General features: G+C 35.4%; 1 protein-coding gene across 1 annotated transcript in view; it reads left to right on the forward strand.

Annotated features, from left to right (window-relative positions):
- The window catches only part of LOC109083358 (potassium voltage-gated channel subfamily H member 1-like), a 52,548-nt gene extending 39,638 nt beyond the window's left edge, over window positions 1-12,910 (forward strand). Inside the window, exons 10-11 of the mRNA XM_042712226.1 lie at window positions 1,968-2,164; window positions 11,578-12,910. Coding sequence (XP_042568160.1) covers window positions 1,968-2,164; window positions 11,578-12,432 — 1,052 coding nt within the window. The 3' untranslated portion in view covers window positions 12,433-12,910. The remainder of the gene's footprint in view (window positions 1-1,967; window positions 2,165-11,577) is intronic.
- The last annotated feature ends 6,130 nt before the right edge of the window (window positions 12,911-19,040 follow it).

Here is a 19,040-nt window from a genome sequence, read left to right on the forward strand (position 1 = left end):
AAAGAAAACCGCTATGAAGAAAAGGCTTAATGTGGGTTTATGGACAAATATTTAAAAGCCTCATTAATATGGAATTACATTTGCTTCTATAAAAATGAACAAAACTTTATAAAACTGATTGTATATTTTTCATTATATATAGAAAATATGCCATTACAAAAGAAAGAAAAACACAATGAAAATGAAAAAAATTAACTCAGTCGCACAAATTTAACAGGCTCTTCAAATATGCTTCATTCTTCGTTAATGTTTTTCGAAGATTCGTTTTCGCTAATCGTGGATTCTGAATGCATTGCCACAGATTTCGCTTACGTTTCGCAGTTTTTCGTTTGGTGTTTTGACACAAACCTCTCATGGGAGCGGGCTTAACAGTGATCTACTCTGATTGGATAGTGAGCTTTTGATAGACAGGTGCTCTCTGACCGGGAAGTACAGACGCCACTCAGTGGCGCGCATATGAACTCAGTCGCAGACACCACTCAGAACTCAGTCGCAGCAAAAATTCTTTTTCACAGACAAAGTGAAAGAAATTTATTTTAAGCTCATACACAGGTTCTACCCTGTAAATTAGTTTATACAAAGATTTAAATCTGACATTGGTAACACTTCAGTAACACAAGCTTGGTATGATATTCAAACCAAGAAGCTTTCTGATTGTCAAAACTGCAAATTTGTGTGACCAATTCGAACCCCTGCACAAGGAAAATTTTGCCCTCACTCAAAACTTGGATTGCCTTTGAAATAGCTATATTTTGCTGTGTTGAGCTTTCCTTCTGCTCTGAAAAGTCCCTCAGTCCCTGCCACTAAAAAACAGTCTCTCAGCATGACCACTATAAAGCCCAGATTGGTGAAGTGTTTGATGTTTGTCTTTCTGTAAGCTTCTCCATATATGATCATGGAGCTCAACTAGAGTGTTCATCAGCTTCTTGGTCACCAGTCTAACCAAGACCCTTCTCAACTGATTGTTCAGTTTGGCCAGAAGGCCAGCTCTAGGAAGAGTCCTAGTGTTTCCAAACTTCTGCCATTAAGGATAATGGAGGCTACATGCTCCCGTGAACCTTCAATGCAGAAGAATTTTTTTCTGAATTATTCCCCAGATAGCTGTCTTGACAGTATCCTGTCTCAGAGCTCTACAGACAGTTCTTTTGACCTCATGGCTTGGTTTTTGCTATGATATGCATTTTCAGCTGTTAGACCTTTTATTGAGAAGTGTGTGCCTTTCCAAATCATACCCATTCAACCCAACAGGCTAACGTCACTTGAAGTGTAGTTACATCTACAAGCGATATGAATGCTCCTGAGCGAAATTGCAAGTGTCCCAGAAAAAGGTATAAATATTTATGCAATGTATTCATTTCAGGTTTTTTATTTCTAATAAATTTGCAAAGTTGTTTCAAACCTGTTTTTGGCTTTATGGTGTATTATGGTGTATGGAGTGTAGATTAACATAAGCTTAACATAAGCAGTTTCAGATAAAGCAGCAACATAACAGGCAAAAAATGAAGAGGTATGAATACTTTTGCAAGGCACTGTACTTTTTTTTTTTACCAGTTACAAAGTTTGCTCTTCGTCAAATTTCACGATCCATTTTTGCAGCTATTTAAAATGTTGATGATCGCTTTTGAAATAGCTGGATTTCGCCCATGCAAATTCACCTATCAATGGTAAATTTGACTGCACTTTTGCTGTGTTGTATTAAGCCAAAGCCATTTGTGTCAGTGTTAAACATTTGCCCTCTCTTGGTCACATTAAAGTTGGCTTCAGTCTTATTTACATGCATAAACTTATTTAATATTCTGCTGAAATGACATTCTCAACCTGACCAGTTTCATTCTGAAGTGCATATTGAGCTTCCTGTGATCCATGAAAATTTGCACCTATGCACGAATCCAGGACATTTTCCTGAAGGTATTAGGAAGCCTAATGGAATTCATTCTTCAATGTCCCCCTCTCTTTTTTTCTCTCAGGAAAGGGAGATGTATTCGGGGATGTGTTCTGGAAAGAGGTGAATTTAGCTCAGGCTTGTGCAAACGTTCGTGCGCTGACCTACTGCGATCTTCACATCATCAAACGGGACGCCTTACAGAAGGTTCTGGAATTCTACGCAGCCTTCGCCGGACATTTCTCACGGAACCTGGTGCTAACCTACAACCTGAGGAAAAGGGTGGGTACCCACTTAAAGAAAAGCTCAAACCCCCAAATTCCAAATGTTCTGCCAAGTTCTGCACATTTTCATCCTAGTTTAACCCTGATTAATTCATTAACTGACAAACTCATTATATAGTGGCCTATACTGTACATAGTCACACTCCAGTCTGGAGTCACTAGTTGCTTTCACACACTTAACTTGGTAATTTACCATAAAATTGATTGACTTTTCTTACAGCCGTTAAGATGCAATTCATACAGCAGCACCAAAGTATTGGTAAAACCTGTTATGTCAGTCATGACCTTTAAGGAAATTACCTTTAATCGGTGCATTTTCTTCAACCCTGATGAGGAGAAGCTTTAGTTTCACTGTCTGTTCAAATTGCCAGTTTTTGAGCAGTATGTGGAATGAGTCGTAATTCATAGCTTCCATAAAACAGTAGGCGAAAAAGTACCTGGATGACCTACTATTTTGGCTGATTCTGAAGTACGTTCTGTAAGCATCCAATTGACACTTTACTATCCCATGAGACAACAGGTTCTGAATCGAAATGAAAGGATGTAACTGACAACGTAGGTCACATGACAAAGCCAACATGGTGGATGTAGTACATACAGAATTCATTCATATTATATTGAGCATACAGTCCCTTGCAAAAGTACTCATACCCCTTCATTTTTTCAGTTTATTTTGCTGCCTTACGTTAAACTGCTTCAAATTACTTTTTTTCACATCAGTTTATACTCTATACACCATAATGAAGAAAAAAAAAAGAAATAAATTAATTGCATAGCTATTCATACTCAGTACTTAGTTGAAGCACCTTTACAGTCTCAATTCTTTTTGGGTAAGATGCAACAAGCTTTGCACATCTGCATTTGGCAATTATCTGCCCTTCTTCTCCTCACCTCTTCACCTCTCAAGCTCTGTCAGGTTGGAGGGGGCCTATAGACACTTCCAGGTTTCTCCAGAAAGGTTTGACTGAGTTCAAGCTCAGGTTGTGGCTGGGCCACTCAAGGACATTCACAGCGTTGTCCATCAGCCACTCTTGCATTGTGTTAGCTGTGTGCTTAGGGTCATTGTCTTGTTGGAAGGTGAACCTTCTGCCCAGTCCGAGGTTCTGAATGCTCTGGACTTCGTTTTCATTAATGCTATCTTCTATATTTTGCTGTGTTGAGCTTTCCTTCTGCTCTGACAAGTCCCTGCTGCTAAAAAACAGTCTCTCAGCATGACCACTATAAAGCCCAGATTGGTGGAGTGTTTGATGTTTGTCCTTCTGTAAGCTTCTCCATATATGATCATGGAGCTCAACTAGAGTGTTCATCAGCTTCTTGGTCACCAGTCTAACCAAGACCCTTCTCAACTGATTGCTCAGTTTGGCCAGAAGGCCAGCTCAAGGAAGAGTCCTAGTGTTTCCAAACTTCTGCCATTAAGGATAATGGAGGCTACATGCTCCCGTGAACCTTCAATGCAGAAGAATTTTTTTCTGAATTATTCCCCAGATAGGTGTCTTGACAGAATCCTGTCTCTGAGCTCTACAGTCGGTTCTTTTGACCTCATGGCTTGGTTTTTGCTCTGATATGCATTTTCAGCTGTTAGACCTTTTATTGAGAAGTGTGTGCCTTGTCAAATCATACCCATTCAACCCAATAGGTTAACGTCACTTGAAGTGTAGTTACATCTACAAGCGATATGAATGCTCCTGAGCTAAATTGCAAGTGTCCCAGAAAATGTAATAATTTCAGTTTTTTTTTTTATTTCTAATAAACTTTATTTCTAATAAACCTGTTTTTGGCTTTGTCTTTATAGTGTATGGAGTGTAGATAACATAAGCTTAACATAAGCAGTTTCACATAAAGCAGCAACATAACAGGCAAAAAATGAAGAGGTATGAATACTTTTGCAAGGCACTGTACTTTTTTAACAGTTGCAAAGTTTGCTCTACATTAAATTTCATGATGCATTTTTGCAGCTATTTAAAATGTTGATTTTCCAAAAAGGTGGTAATTTTCCATAAAGGCTGTAAATATGTGTGAAAGCCCCTACTCTAGCTGCTATAGTCAGACTAAACTGTAAAAATTTTGAATGATAAAATCCCTGCAGCTTTTTGACTTTTCATTTGTTTCTTTTTTTTTCTTCATTTTTTATTATTATTATTATTATTATGGTTTCCTCTTGGCTGTCAAATCTTTGACCTTCCTTCTGCTGTTGAGGAATCGTTCATTTACCGCTGCTCTTCCGAGAATGATTTTGACAGCTTTTCATTAATATTATAGCTGGTGTGGGTGAATGCTGTTCAATTTCATCTGCTTTTGTCAGCTGAGTTTGTCAGCTACATTGCGTCCATGTGGGGGCGGGGCTGGAGCCAGGCTGCACACGGCTTTGTTTAAATTCATGTCTCGTTTCTCTTTGTAAGCAATTTTTACAGTGAAGTGATTATGAAGCCAACTCAGCTGGAAGATCTATACCCTCTCGCAGACACAATCCCTAAAGCACTCCATTACTTGTGTGGCGGCTGTAGGGACAGTGAGCTTCTCTGAATACTAAATGCACTGCTGTTCTGACTGTGCTTTCTTGTTTGTCTCTTCAAATGTGTTACTTTTAAAGGGATAGTAAAAACACAAAAAACAAAGAAAATTCAGTCATTTACTCAACCTCCTGCATGACTTATTTTTTTGTCAGGGTTATTATGGTTAAGTAAACTAAAACTAATGAAAACTATTTCTTTAATTGAAAAATAAATAAGATAAAATAAAATAAAACATTAGATTAAAAACAAACATTAATTAAATATTTACAAATACATTTAAATTAAGAGTGTGAACTAGAAATAAATAAAAACTAAACTTAAAATAAATTAAACCTAAATAGTATTAAAAACAATAAAAAAAAACCCATAACAAAATCACTAACAATTGAACTAAAATTAAAATGAAAAATATTAAATAAAAATAGTAGCAAAACATCCTGGTTTCATATATAAGATTTCATATGTTAAATGTATGGATACACAAATCAGTAAAGTGAGGAGACATTTGATAGAATAGAATAGAATAGAATAGAATAGAATAGAATAGAATAGAATAGAATGCGATCTATCTAGCTGTTTGTCTCTAAAGGCCTGTTCACAACAAGGATGATTACTATAACGAAAAAGTTTTAATTATCATTCTAATTTTATGAGAAGAATAATGAAGTTCACAAGAAATACAATGACAAAAGACACAAAAGAAAGATATTGTTGGAATAAGTTTCAAAATATATTTTTTTTTTCAGCTGATATATCAAAATAATTATACATATATATACTGGTCAATCATATTTGCAGGTCTTATTTTTGGAGGTTTGCTCAAGGTCATTCCTGAATTAAACTGATGTTATTTAAGGTGAGCCAATAGCGTGGAAGAATAAAGAATGACTGGTGGCTCTCTTTGGTCTAGTCTGACAGTATAGGTGTGATTTATGAAATCTAAAGTCTTGGTTCACTCAGCATATGAAACGGTTTGGGGGCTGAATCAATCACAGCCTCTGTGTGTGCGTGTGCATGTGATTGCATGGCTATCATCAGAGTAATAGCCTTATTTGTTCAGGTGAGATTGTGGCATAAGCGGCTCTTTGTATCTGGCTTCATTATCCAGATACAGCCTAATCAGATACAGCTTATTGAACTAAGGCTCAAATCTTAAATGTGGATCCGCTCTCTCTGTGAGCGCAGAATGAAGAAAGAAACAGAGGCAAAGATTAGATAGTCATGATCAAAGCCAACCATTTAATTTTGTAACAGTCAGAAAATGGCCATGTAGGGTCAGGAGCTGAATTAATGGATCACAAAGTCAAACTGACCTTAGAAGAACAGAAAATAGAAACTTGATACAGAAGTATTTTCATCGTCAACCCACCCCCACCCTTCAGTCCCACCCTCCCCATGACTCTGTCTGTCTCTCTTTCTCTTTCTGTGATGAATGCTTTAAAGAAAAATGATGTAAGGCTTGTGTCATATGACCCATGTCAGCATTGCATCTGTCTGTTTATTTGTCTATCTATCATAGATGGATAGAAAGACAGATAGATAGATATACATATAGACTGACAGATAGATAGATAGATAGATAGATAGATAGATAGATAGATAGATAGATAGATATAGACAGACAGACAGACAGACAGACAGACAGACAGCTGGATCATACAAACCATTCTTTTTTTGTTCATTTTTATTTCCCTATTCTTTGTTTTTTCATGCTCATATAAATGCTTTGGCAGTACAATGTACTATTTGCCAATAAAGCTGAATTGAATTGAATTGAATTGAATTGAATTGAATTGAATTGAATTGAATCTATCTATCTATCTATCTATCTATCTATCTATCTGTCTATCTATCTGTCTATCTGTCTGTCTGTCTGTCTATCTATCTATCTATCTATCTATCTATCTATCTATCTGTCTGTCTGTCTGTCTGTCTGTCTGTCTATCTATCTATCTATCTATCTATCTATCTGTCTATCTATCTGTCTATCTGTCTGTCTGTCTGTCTGTCTGTCTATCTGTCTATCTATCTATCTGTCTGTCTGTCTGTCTGTCTGTCTGTCTGTCTGTCTATCTGTCTGTCTATCTATCTATCTATCTATCTATCTGTCTATCTATCTGTCTGTCTGTCTGTCTGTCTGTCTGTCTGTCTCTCAATAGACAGACAGACAGACATACAGTAACATGGATGATAGATATGTTGATATAGATGATAGATATATACTGTATGTTTATCTGTTATTCTGTCTATCTATTAATGTCTCTTTGATCGACAGACAGACAAACAGAGAGAGACTGACAGATATTTGATAGATAGAGGAGATCTGTCTGTCTGTCTGTCTGTATATCAGTCTTTTATGGTGAACTATAACCTTCAACAGCAGAGCTTTTGGACAGTGACATAATGGTGTTCTTAAAGCTCTCTGTCACTGATCGCTGGTTTTGATTGTGTTCTGGAATGGACAGATCTGTATCCTTCAGTTTCTCCTGGACTGGGGCGGCACACAGCATTGATGGTATTGATCACAGCACTTGCTCACTAAGAGTTGCTTACTAAGATCTTTCTGCTTTTAATTCAGACAAACCTATCTTTCGTTTCACCTTTCCTGCAACTATAATAATAATATTTCATTTATTGTATCCTTTTCACAATATTTTTCTTTTATTTCTACATTTGTTCAAGCCGGTCAGGCTTTTCATGATCTTCAGTGGTATTTTAATTCAATCCCACACAGACTCATCCTTTATTTACATACATGTTCCTGTCTGTCTCTCATGTGTCATTGATCTGTGGCCAGGCTTGTGCTGTAAGTGTGACTGTCTGTATATGATAATCACATCACACAGCTCAACCTGGCCCTCTGCACACTTAACAACAGTGTCTTGTTTTCTTTGTGATACATGGCTCTCAGAAGGCCTCATACTGTTAATTTAGGTCAGATCCAGCACTGGGGAAAATATATAGTCTCTTGTTTGCCCACAAAAAGTGCTGAATGAGTTTGCTGAACCAGTTTCAGGTGAGTGGCTGCTTGTAAAACATTATATTACAGAAGCATGTTCACCTTGTGAATAGATTCTGTTGATGGGCAAGTTTGGAAATGCATGTAATTTTATGGTAAATGAGTATATGTCCAACAAATGACTTCACCTTCATCACATGGTCAAATAGACCGTTTTTACAGCACATCATTGAGTGTTCATATGTCTATACCATAGCATTGCCTTGCTGCACGCAAAAACATTTAGCATAATCAGTGTAGTCTGATTCACAAACAAATGATTCTAAAGAGACTTTAATTAATCGCACAAAAGAATTGCAATCTCAAAAATTATCAGTTTGAATCAAAGATTTGTTCAGAATGGAATACTAGCTTGTGCTGAGCAGTATACACTGAAAAAAAATCAATAACCAACTTTGCTTTGGCAGAGTGTGTTGCTCTGAAATATGAAATTCTAATGTCACTTGAGGGCTGCACAGTGATTTCTTAAATGGTTGGAGTAATTAATCTTTGAGACATCCAGCTGTTTCCTGTCACCTCTATGCTAATAAATAATAACAGACATTGGAAGGCAATTTTAAAGACCTGTTACTCTGTTGATCATCATGAGCAGTAAACTGTCACTAGTCACCTTCACTAGACAGAGTATTCACATTCATGTCATTCCAAATCCACATGACTGTTCGCAAAACACAAAAATGTAAAATTAACAGAGCACTGCTCTATTCAAATAAATATACAGATATACAAATAAATATAGACATGGACACATTGTAGTCAACTAAAGTTTAAATATATTTTAGGAAAATAGCTTATGGTCAAAAAAAAAAATTATGCGCTTAATGGTTTACATTATAATCACCTTGAAGTCCAAACTAACTATAGTACTATACATTATTTTTAATCAAAATATCTTCCTCTCCCTCTTGCAATGGCATTTCTTCTCTGATGATATGTGTCTCGGTGCGAGGGAGGGACATTCACTCACATGAGATTGCTGCAATAGAAAACGACAACGACCCAACAATCAAATTAATCACAGTTTTTCTCATTAGAAAAGACATTTCACTCATAAAATAGGGCACTTCTAGCAACTTCTGTTTTATGTCGACTTTGAAAGGTTTTTTTTTATTGAAATCAATTGGTTATTGACTGCATCGATAAACAGATGCACACATATGTCTTGGACATGCAACATTATCACACAGGATGAGTATGTAGCATGTTATGTTTTTCATGTTATCTCAAACTTCTGTAATTCTCTACAGATGGCTGATCAAGATTCCACATGAAGAAATACAAGTTTGTTGTTTTCAGAATCGAGCATTAAACTATGAACCACTCTAACCCCCAAAACTCATTATCTTTGGCTTTGACACATTAGAAAAATGACAATCCTGAATACTGTCCACCTCCAGTCCAGTGCTGCTCCCACCACACATCTCACAGTCATCCCTCTGATCTGATAGAAAATCCATTTATTTTTGCACCTTACAATGCATTTAAGTGGCTTCATCAGGAAGCAGACTCATGTGACCTGGTAAGCAAACAAAGTCTTATTGAGTCAGTCTGTGAACAGGAATGAATTAATGAAGCAACATCATTAACACATTAGGATAGCTTCAGCATCCATTAACATATTGCTTGTAATTAGGTTTACAAAAGTTGTTGGCAGTTCTAAACATCCTGTGCTTAATTTTCATCTGTTTTGCATTTAAATGCAGTACGATTCAGTGTCCACCACTTTCAATGATCGATCTAATCTAAATAAGACAAATTAACTTAATAGTCTTCTCTCTCAATTGTGAAAAACTTTTTGTGTGAAACAGAAGTGTTTTTAAGGGAGTCTGTGCCTCCAACAATAAGAGGATGAGAAAACAATTAAGAAAACCTATGCTAATTAGCCTGATAGATGCCTTTTGTCTTTGGTTTTGGGGTGACTTTGAGTTTTGCGAGATTCTTTGGATAAGATTTGTTTTTGAGACTGTTCATGACAATGCTGACTAGATGACGGAACTACAGGAATGCACACAGTGTTGGGGAAAGTAATGCATTACGATATTGCATTATTCTATAAAAAAGTAATTACATTACTTTGTTACTTTTTAAAGTTATGCATTAGGTTACTTTTGGTATGGGGTGAATTAAGGGATCTAAAATATGGTCATGCAGAATAAGGCATTAATATGTGCTTTATAAGTACTAATAAACAGCCAGTATGCTAGTAATACTCATGCTAATAAGCAACTAATAAATAGCTAAAATTTGATCCTTAAAATAAAGTGTTACCACTACTTTTTGCCACCTACGCTGGGCTTTCTTATTAATTTTTAACAGCAAAAAAATTAAAAGTTGTATTTTTGGAAACTGTAAGGGCCCTTTCACACCAAAAGTTATATTAATAAGTCTCAGCCTGTGGAAAGTGCCTCTGCCTTTGTACCTCACTTTCAGTTTCTCTCAACATGGGGACAGGAGAGCTGTCAGTGAATAAAAGGGAAAACAAAGTAACTTGAATTTGAAAAAGTAACTAAAACGATATATATTTTTTTATTTATAAATGTAACTTACTAGCTACTTTACTATGTTACTTTACTAGCTATTTAAAGATACCAATCTTATTATGTAACTCATGTTATTTGTAATGCATTACCCCAAACACTGGTCATGAAGTCATTTTTTTTTTTTACATGGCATTTTCAGCTCATGTGATTGGCTGTATCAGGAGCAAAAGTGGCAGTATGCAGGTCACAGACCTCACAGAGGATCCTTTGGCAACTGACAAATGCATAGGATTTAGAGTAATAACTAGTGGAACCAAGACCAATAAGGATATGACTCCCTCACATGTCAATGTTTTTAATTGAGATTTCATTGTAAGTGCATAATTGGCTTTCAAACTGTTTCGATTAATTTATTTTTATTTTTTTTATTTTTATTTTTTTTTTGTGTGTGTGTGTGTGTCTTTGTATGTATGTAATGATGTGATGTAATTGAGCTGCCTATCTTGGCCAGGTCTCCCTTGCAAAAGAGATTTTTAATCTCAATGGGCTTCTCCTGGTTAAATAAAGGATAAAATAAAAAAAAGAAAAAAAAAAAAAAAGGATGTTGATCCAGAAAAAATAACATAAAAATCATGTTTACCTTTTGGGTACAAAGGCTTATCGACTTGTATAAATGGGATTTGTTCTTTCAGAAATCAGTACACACTTGCTTCTAAATATGCCTGATTTTGATGCATCATGAAGCTAAAGACAGCAGTGACTAACCCCTCTAGCAACACTTCAAAATGAACCATGTGACTCGCTCCTCATCATTCGAGATGCTGAAGGGTCAAGAGCACAGACAGAAGTAGTGAACGCACATAGTGACCAAGGGCTCTGAAAATTTCTGGGTCAATGCTGTGTTGCTGATTTTTATCATCCTAGCTATTAGTTTAGTCATTAAAATGCATTTTCTGTAATGAGCATAGTTTTAATTTCTGTAATAAAATTCATTTTGATATTTATGGGGAATATATATATATATATATATATATATATATATATATATATACACACACACACACACACTATATATTTATTTCAAGCTTTAATTCCAGCTCTGTGCCAGGTTTTCTAATATTGTAGGTGCATGTGGGGAGGTCAAAATTCAGATCACAAGTCATCATTTGCTTAAAATCTTGCCCTCTGCCCAAGCTCTCAAATATCATTTGTGTTGTATTCAACACATTCAAATGGATCTTGTGCATTATAGTCATCAAATGATGTATTTAATGCTGAACCTGAAAAAAATGGATGTTTTTCAAGTCATTTTCTTCATGTAAAGCTATCATATAATCTGTTCTTTAAAAACTGTGTTCATCCTCATGTATAAATATACTCTCCTGTTTGAATCACACAGATCATCTTCCGTAAAATAAGTGACGTCAAACGGGAGGAAGAGGAGATGCTGCGAAGGAAGAATGAAGCGCCTCTGAATCTTCCTCCTGATCACCCGGTGCGGCGACTCTTCCAGCGGTTCCGTCAGCAGAAGGAGGCTCGTCTGGCGGCGGAGCGAGCGAGTCAAGGAGAGCAGGATGTCGAGAGAGGCAAAGCAGAGACTGTGGTACACGAGATCACGGCAACAACCAGCGCTGTCACAGTCACTGAAAGTCCAGCCACACCGATTACCTCTGTGTCCTCCTCCTCATCGTCTAGAACTTCATGTCGAGCCAAACTTCATGCTCCTGTGGCCCCTAATGGAAACTGTACAGGAAACAAGTCAGCAGAACCTCCCAAAAACAAAGGCTGGGGTCGGTTTAAAGAAGCCACAGCCAAGTCTGATCTCTCCTGGTGTTCGGTGTCCAAAGCCGAGTCCATGGAGATGCTTCCAGATAGGACTAAGTCACAAGACCAACTGTCCCTCAAGAAGACAGACTCGTGTGACAGCGGCATCACCAAGAGTGATCTGCGGCTCGACAATATGGGAGACGGGAGCGCTCAAACCACTCAGGATCGGAGCCCCTTGCAGGCCGAGGGCAAACAAGGGTTTTACCCCATTCCAGAACAGAGTCTTCAGGCCTGCTTTATGGAACTGAAGCAGGAGCTGCGAGGAGACATCCACTCGCTCAGCAGCAGAATGAGTGCACTGGAAGGCCAGCTCGCTGAGATGCTCCAGCTTCTCAAAGACAGAAAGACCTCAGGACCGTCAAACCTGTTTGACTTATCAAGGCCAGACTCTCCAGATTCAGAAAAGGATGACAACAAGTTCTCCTAAGTAGGTTTGATGTCTGATGTGGTGGGTTGAAGGGAAAACAGGGGTTTGTTCCTGTTATAGTCAAAGCCAAACTGCCCTCAACTAGTATCTTTCTTTAAAGATGAAGAGAGGAACTTTTTCAGTGTTGTGATTTTTTTTTTCCAACCTTGAGCTGCAGCGCACACACACTCTTAAAAATACTGACATCAGTGGTTCCATGAATAACCTTTAAAGCAATTGTTCACCCAAAAATGAAAACTTTCTGAAAATATATTCATGCTCAGGTCATCCAAGATGTAGATGAGTTTGTTTCTTCATGGGAACAGATTTGGAGAAATTTAGCATTACTGTACATCAGTTGCATCCATGGAAGCTTTCCTTTGCACAGAAGGTACTTTATAGTGAAAAAACTTTCCTTAGATGATTAAAATATTCTTCACACCAAGAAAAAAAAAAATGGCTCTTTTAAAGCTGCAGTCAGTAACTTTTGGGGCTCGCGTATGGCAGAAGAACATTGTAGCCGGAGCTACTTCTCTCCAATATAAACTAAATCCACCACTCCCGGCTCTTCTGGTCCAATCAGCGCAAGGCTGTGCCACAGTGTTGTTTTGTGTTGAAAATATATATAATGAGCGAGTACATCATGAATCCATTTTCCAAACCGTGTTTTTGTCTTATCCTGAATCACTACGGTACACCTATAATAAGTGTTTATATTCGGACTATTTTAGTCTGGTTGGGGTCGGCAACACTGCAGAGTAGCACAGTACCTGCGTGACTCGCCATAGATGTAAACAGAGAGAAGTAGCTCCGGCTACATTGTTCTTCCGCCAGACACGAGCCCCAAACGTTACCGACTGCAGCTTTAAGAACTGTTCACTGAAAAGTTCTGAGGAACAAAAAATCCCTTTATGAACCATAATTTTAAGTGATATGGTGCAACGGCGCTTATTTTTCAAATTATGTTGCCTTCAGTGGAACAAGAATTATACACTTTACTTTAATAATCAACATAAATAAATGGATGAATATATGGAACTTCCATATTATGGAATATATCACTATAATGGAAATCAATTGTCAAATTTTTTACATTTTTGTATGGTAATCTAAATCAACATATATTTGTATCTGTGAAATGTACAGCTGCAAATCTTATTTTCACTTCTGTTTTTACTGTCAAATCATACTGTATGTCTGATCATTTCAATTCAGTCAAGCAAAATGTGACAATTTATGAATGATTTCTGCTCTTGTTTTATGGATAGGCCATTTTTGTCACCTTGCACATACTGTTAAATACTGTTACGAACATACTGTTAAAGCCACATTTCAAAAGTCTTACTAAAAATCATAAACCAGCTTATTGTTATGTTTGAGTACTGTATGATGAATATAAGTTTTTATTTTTTCACAGCATTTTTAACTATAAAATACTGTATCCTGCATATGTGCCTAAATGTTGTGCTCTTAATAATGTGACAATATGCAATATAGCAATAGTGACAAATGCAAAATAACCAAAATTCCCCTGTCTGTGAGGCCTTTGGTGGATGCTAAATACATTGCACTTGTTTCTGATTTTGAAACAGCTTCATAACTCTGGCTCTTCTATTTTAGATCAACTTGAAAATATGTTTAAAGGAAACAGCTAAGGGAAACTGTTAAGCTTAATTTGGGAATATCAAAAAGTGTATTTTGTCCTGTATGTACCATTTTTAACAGATGTACAAAGCTAACAAATAAGCAATAATGATAACTGTTTAAGTGTGTAAATGAGGCATATGCCATGGTCTGGAGTAATATGAGAACAAATGAAGCATGAAATGAGCAGCAGTTATTTAGCATGTGATTTTTAGCATTCTTGCCAAAAATCTATTCCCTTTTTAAAGTGTTAAGTCCTTTTTGTTTGTTTGTTTGTTTGTCATTTGCAAGAAATTGTGGGAGAAAGGTAAATCATAGCTTTTCCAAACTGCTGAAGTGTTAAACACTTGAACATTTTGAAAAATTTGCACTACACAACTTTAATGTTTGATTCAATGTATATTTGGTAAGCAGATTGAATCAGAGAGTGCGTAGACTGTGAAATTGACTTGATGGGACTTACTGATTGTACTTTTATTTTACTCTGATTTTAGTCTGAAGATATTGAGAAAAATGGAATTGATGGAATTGCTAAATATTTCAAAGCTTGAAATAGTAGTTGTCTTACATTACCTTTTAACAAATACAGTACTTGTTTTTTTTTTGTAAGATCCAGCTTCAGCTAAAGTAACAGACATACTTGGTTATTAAAGTATGAGAGATCTAAAGGGAAAGTGTAGAACAGCCACTTTGGTAATGAAAAATGTGCAAATTATTAAAAACCCTACTTATGTTTTATTCAGCAAATTGATATGTACGGTTAATGCATTGCTGCTTATTTAACTTTTTGTATTTAAATATGTCCACTTACTTGACTATGCACACACACACAGATAAATAAAGACAGAAGAACATTTATGTAGCATTAAATAAAATACTGTATGTTTGAAAACCTAAATTAAACAGTGGGGAAATCATTTGTTTGTTGATGTGATTTTTCACTTTATTCTTTTTTTAATGTCTTAATTTCTTCAAGAATTTCATGTGAAATCGCTCATTCCTCATGATCTTGAGCCTTAAAAAGAGTTTTGGTTTCATTTTTTCTTATGTTAAAAATTAATATTAATTACAGGAGTCGTACTTATATTTTTATTATGTCCTGGCTATGTTGATCTAGTACCATAAAATTGATTAATCATGATTAATTGCATCCACATACTGTACACACACACACACACACACATGTATATATATATGTATATATATATATATATATATATATATATATATATATATATTAAAGATATGTAAAATATATTTACATTTTTATATAAATATGAATATATATATATATATATATATATATATATATATATATATATATATATATATGGTGTGTGTGTGTGTGTGTGTGTGTGTGTGTGTGTGTGTGTGTGTGTATACATGTAAATATTTCTTAAATATATACATGTATGTTTGTGTAATCATATATATATATATATATATATATATATATATATATATATATATATATATATATATATATATATGTTGTGTATATATATATATATATATATATATATACAGTACACACATATATTATGGAAACACAAACTTTTTTTGGATACAATTAATCACGATTAATCGATTTAACAGCACTAAAATGAATAACATAAAAGCATTCTCATAAAAGCATATTCATAACTTTAAATTCTCCACTTGCTAAAATCAATTTTAGTAAAGTATTTTGTTAAAAAAAATAAAATAAAAATAATGATTTGAAAAAAGTATCTTGGCTGCATTTATTTGATCAAAAAATATTCAATAATTGAAAATACCTGTTTTCTATGTGAATAGTATATGTTAAAATATAGTTTATTCCTGTGATGCGCAGCTGTATTTTCAGCATCATTACTCCAGTCTTCAGTGTCACATGATCTTCAGAAATCATTCTAATATGATGATTTGCTGCTCAAGAAACATTTCTGATTATTAATGTTGAAAGCAGATGTGTGAAGCTTAATAACTCTGTTGAAAATGTGATAATAAAAAAGCACTATTTGATGAATAGAAAAGGTTAAAAAGAACAGCACTGAAATTTCTTTGCTGTCACTCTGGATCAATTTAATGCATCCTTGCTGAACTTTACTGATTCCAAATCTTTGAATGGTAGTGTATATTTTCTGAAACATACTCTCATCAAGCACAGCACAAGGGGCAGTAGCTCATCTTAGACTGTAAAATCCTGCACTGTGTGTACTAGTGAGTTTGTTTTGCTATAATTGCTCTGACTCCTTCAGACAGTCGCAAATTCTCGCAATTAAAGACGTCTACTTTCTTTGATGGTTCTCGTAATCTGATTAGGGCCACAGAGCCTGTCTGATCCTCAGAGTATTCTGGGACAGATATTTGATTAAAGTGCGAATTGATGTCTTATGCTAATCACCTGATGCATGCTGATTCTCCGCTACTAAAGCCCTTTAATTAAATTCCTTAACAGATAAACTAAATGAGCAATTAATATTCATTACACAAAGGGCCATATGATGGAGAATTTTAGACAAGCTAGTATCAGATTATGTTAATGCTAACTTTAACCAGAAGAGTACACATTTCCAGTTCAGTCAGTAAACTCAGATGGCGCAGGCTGATACTGTAGGTCATTTACATGCAATTTACTAGCAATCACATCATTTACAACACGGCGCAAGATGATTGGCCTCTGCTGATTCTGCAGTCAATGAGCTTGATTGCTCAACATTTAAATAGCCTGGCTCAAGTGTTCCCTGTAAGCTGGTCCTGGTTCAGAGTTCGACTGAAACCCTCCACCTCCCCAGCTCCACTTGTCTGGATCTGCTATGGGTTTTATCTATTCATGCAGCAGCAGCATGTCTTACATGCTCACAGCAGTGTGCCTATGTATGTATTGGCAGTATCAAGCCAACAATATTTTGCAGCAGCAGCAGCTGCAGTGTATGTATATCAGATCAAGTCCACCAAGACCAAATATGTTAACATTATCATACTCAATAACATGATAAAACTATTCTGAGAGTTATCAATATTAAAATATGTTATTATTGATATGATATGAGAGCACTAAAATTGTTTTTGGCTATGAAAGGTCTCAAATGATTTATTTTTTAAATGCATTTTCCTACTTTAAGTAACTATACTAAGGTATGGAATAATTACCTTTTTTAAGTTTTTTGAAAGAAAGCTTTTCTGCTTATTTTTGTGGAAACTGTGATATTTTTTTTTTCTTGCAGTCTTTTAAGAATAGAAAGTTCAAAAGAACAGCCTTTATTTGAAATAGAAATCTTTTTTAAAACATTTTAAATGTCTTTACTGTCACTTTTGATCAATTTCATGTGTCCTTGCTAAAGAAAGATATTTATTATTATTATTATTATTATTATGAAGTCCCCCCCCCCCCAAAAGAAAAAAAAAAATTAAACAGCAAATCAGTATATTAGAATGATTTCTGAAGGATCATGTGACTCTGAAGACTGGAGTAATGATGCTGAAAAGTAACAGTAACTGAAAATTCAGCTGTTAATCACAGTAATAAATTATATTTTACAGTACATTCACATAGAACACAGTTATTGTAATGAGGTTGCTGAGCATATGAGACTTTTTTCAAATATTCTTTCAAAATATATAAAATAAATAAAAACATAATTATTCAAAACTATTGACTGGTGCTGTAAACTATTACCTGGTCATTTTCTTTTATGTTTCCACATCGGAATACCGTCTGTTTGTTTTTCCATGTTTCCACCTCCGGATACCCATCCCAAGGTCACTAGATTCTGTATTCCAGGCCTAGCCTCACATCCCACTGCCTCCCCTTCCGTGCTTCTGAGTGACGACTGCAAACCACAACTGACTCCAGCCAGACAGTGAGGGTCTTCACTGACCACCGCATGCATCATCACAGTCTGGAAGACGGACTCAAAAACCATTTACTACTGCCAAGCCCTAGCGCTGCCATCATTCCAGTCATTTAGAATGGATTTCAAAAGACTATGAATCAATGTACGCCTACCAACTACAGTTTATAGCAGCCAGGTAGTGAGGGATTTCATAGACTACTGCTGTCAGTCCTCACAATTTAATCATTGTCCTCGCATTTTGTATTTTGTCTTATTAGCATATTGAAAAATTAAATCAGTTTATTTTATTAAAGCATACTGCACTGAAAAATTTAGTTGGTTAAATTTAGTTTATTGAGTCATTATTATATTGCACACCATGTAAGTAGATGATACTTATGTTTGATTACGCTAATGTTAGAGGAGAACGGGCTCATCCTGACTCTGCTTCCTCACAAGCTTTTTCCTTCCACTACCTTGTGGAGTATTTCTTTGCCACAGTCGCCTTTGGCTGCTTTGGGGGCTTTTTTAAGGCTTAATATATTCATGCATGATTTTCTGTAAAGCTGCTTTGAAATGCATTTTGAAAAATGCTGTACTGAATATTACTGGACTTATTATTCTGGCTAGGAGTCCATGGAAGCCCATTGAACTATGAAAAGAGGTTTAAGCACAGTAATGGAGAGATTCTTAGTGACAAATTTGGGGTCTCAATCTCAAACCATCAAAAGTTGTATCTCAAAAGCTGTACTTACAGTATGCTCCCATTTCATATGTGACCTACAAACAATTTACTTATTTTTTTAGATTATAGCTAGATTTTTCAGGGTATTAAAATTAGCAGAAATCATGAGACTTTAGATCTCTTCAGATTCCTTACCAACCCAAACATACAGTGTTTTTTATTATTATTGGTTTTTAAAAATAGATAAAATACAGTATGATTTTTTTTTTTTTTTTTTTTTTTTTTTTTTTATTGTTATTATTATTTCTCTTTTTTTTCTTTTTTTTCATTATATATTTACTCAATTTACCTGGTAGGTGTGGCAAAAAAAAAAGTAAATTTTGGACCTGGGTACTTTATATTTTACTCAAAGTTGCTAATTATTAATAACAGAACATGCTAACATGAAGGGCATTGAAAATGTGGTAAAATTGGAAAATCAG

Source organism: Cyprinus carpio, chromosome A22 (assembly GCF_018340385.1).
Source record: "Cyprinus carpio isolate SPL01 chromosome A22, ASM1834038v1, whole genome shotgun sequence".
Taxonomy (NCBI): domain Eukaryota; kingdom Metazoa; phylum Chordata; class Actinopteri; order Cypriniformes; family Cyprinidae; genus Cyprinus; species Cyprinus carpio.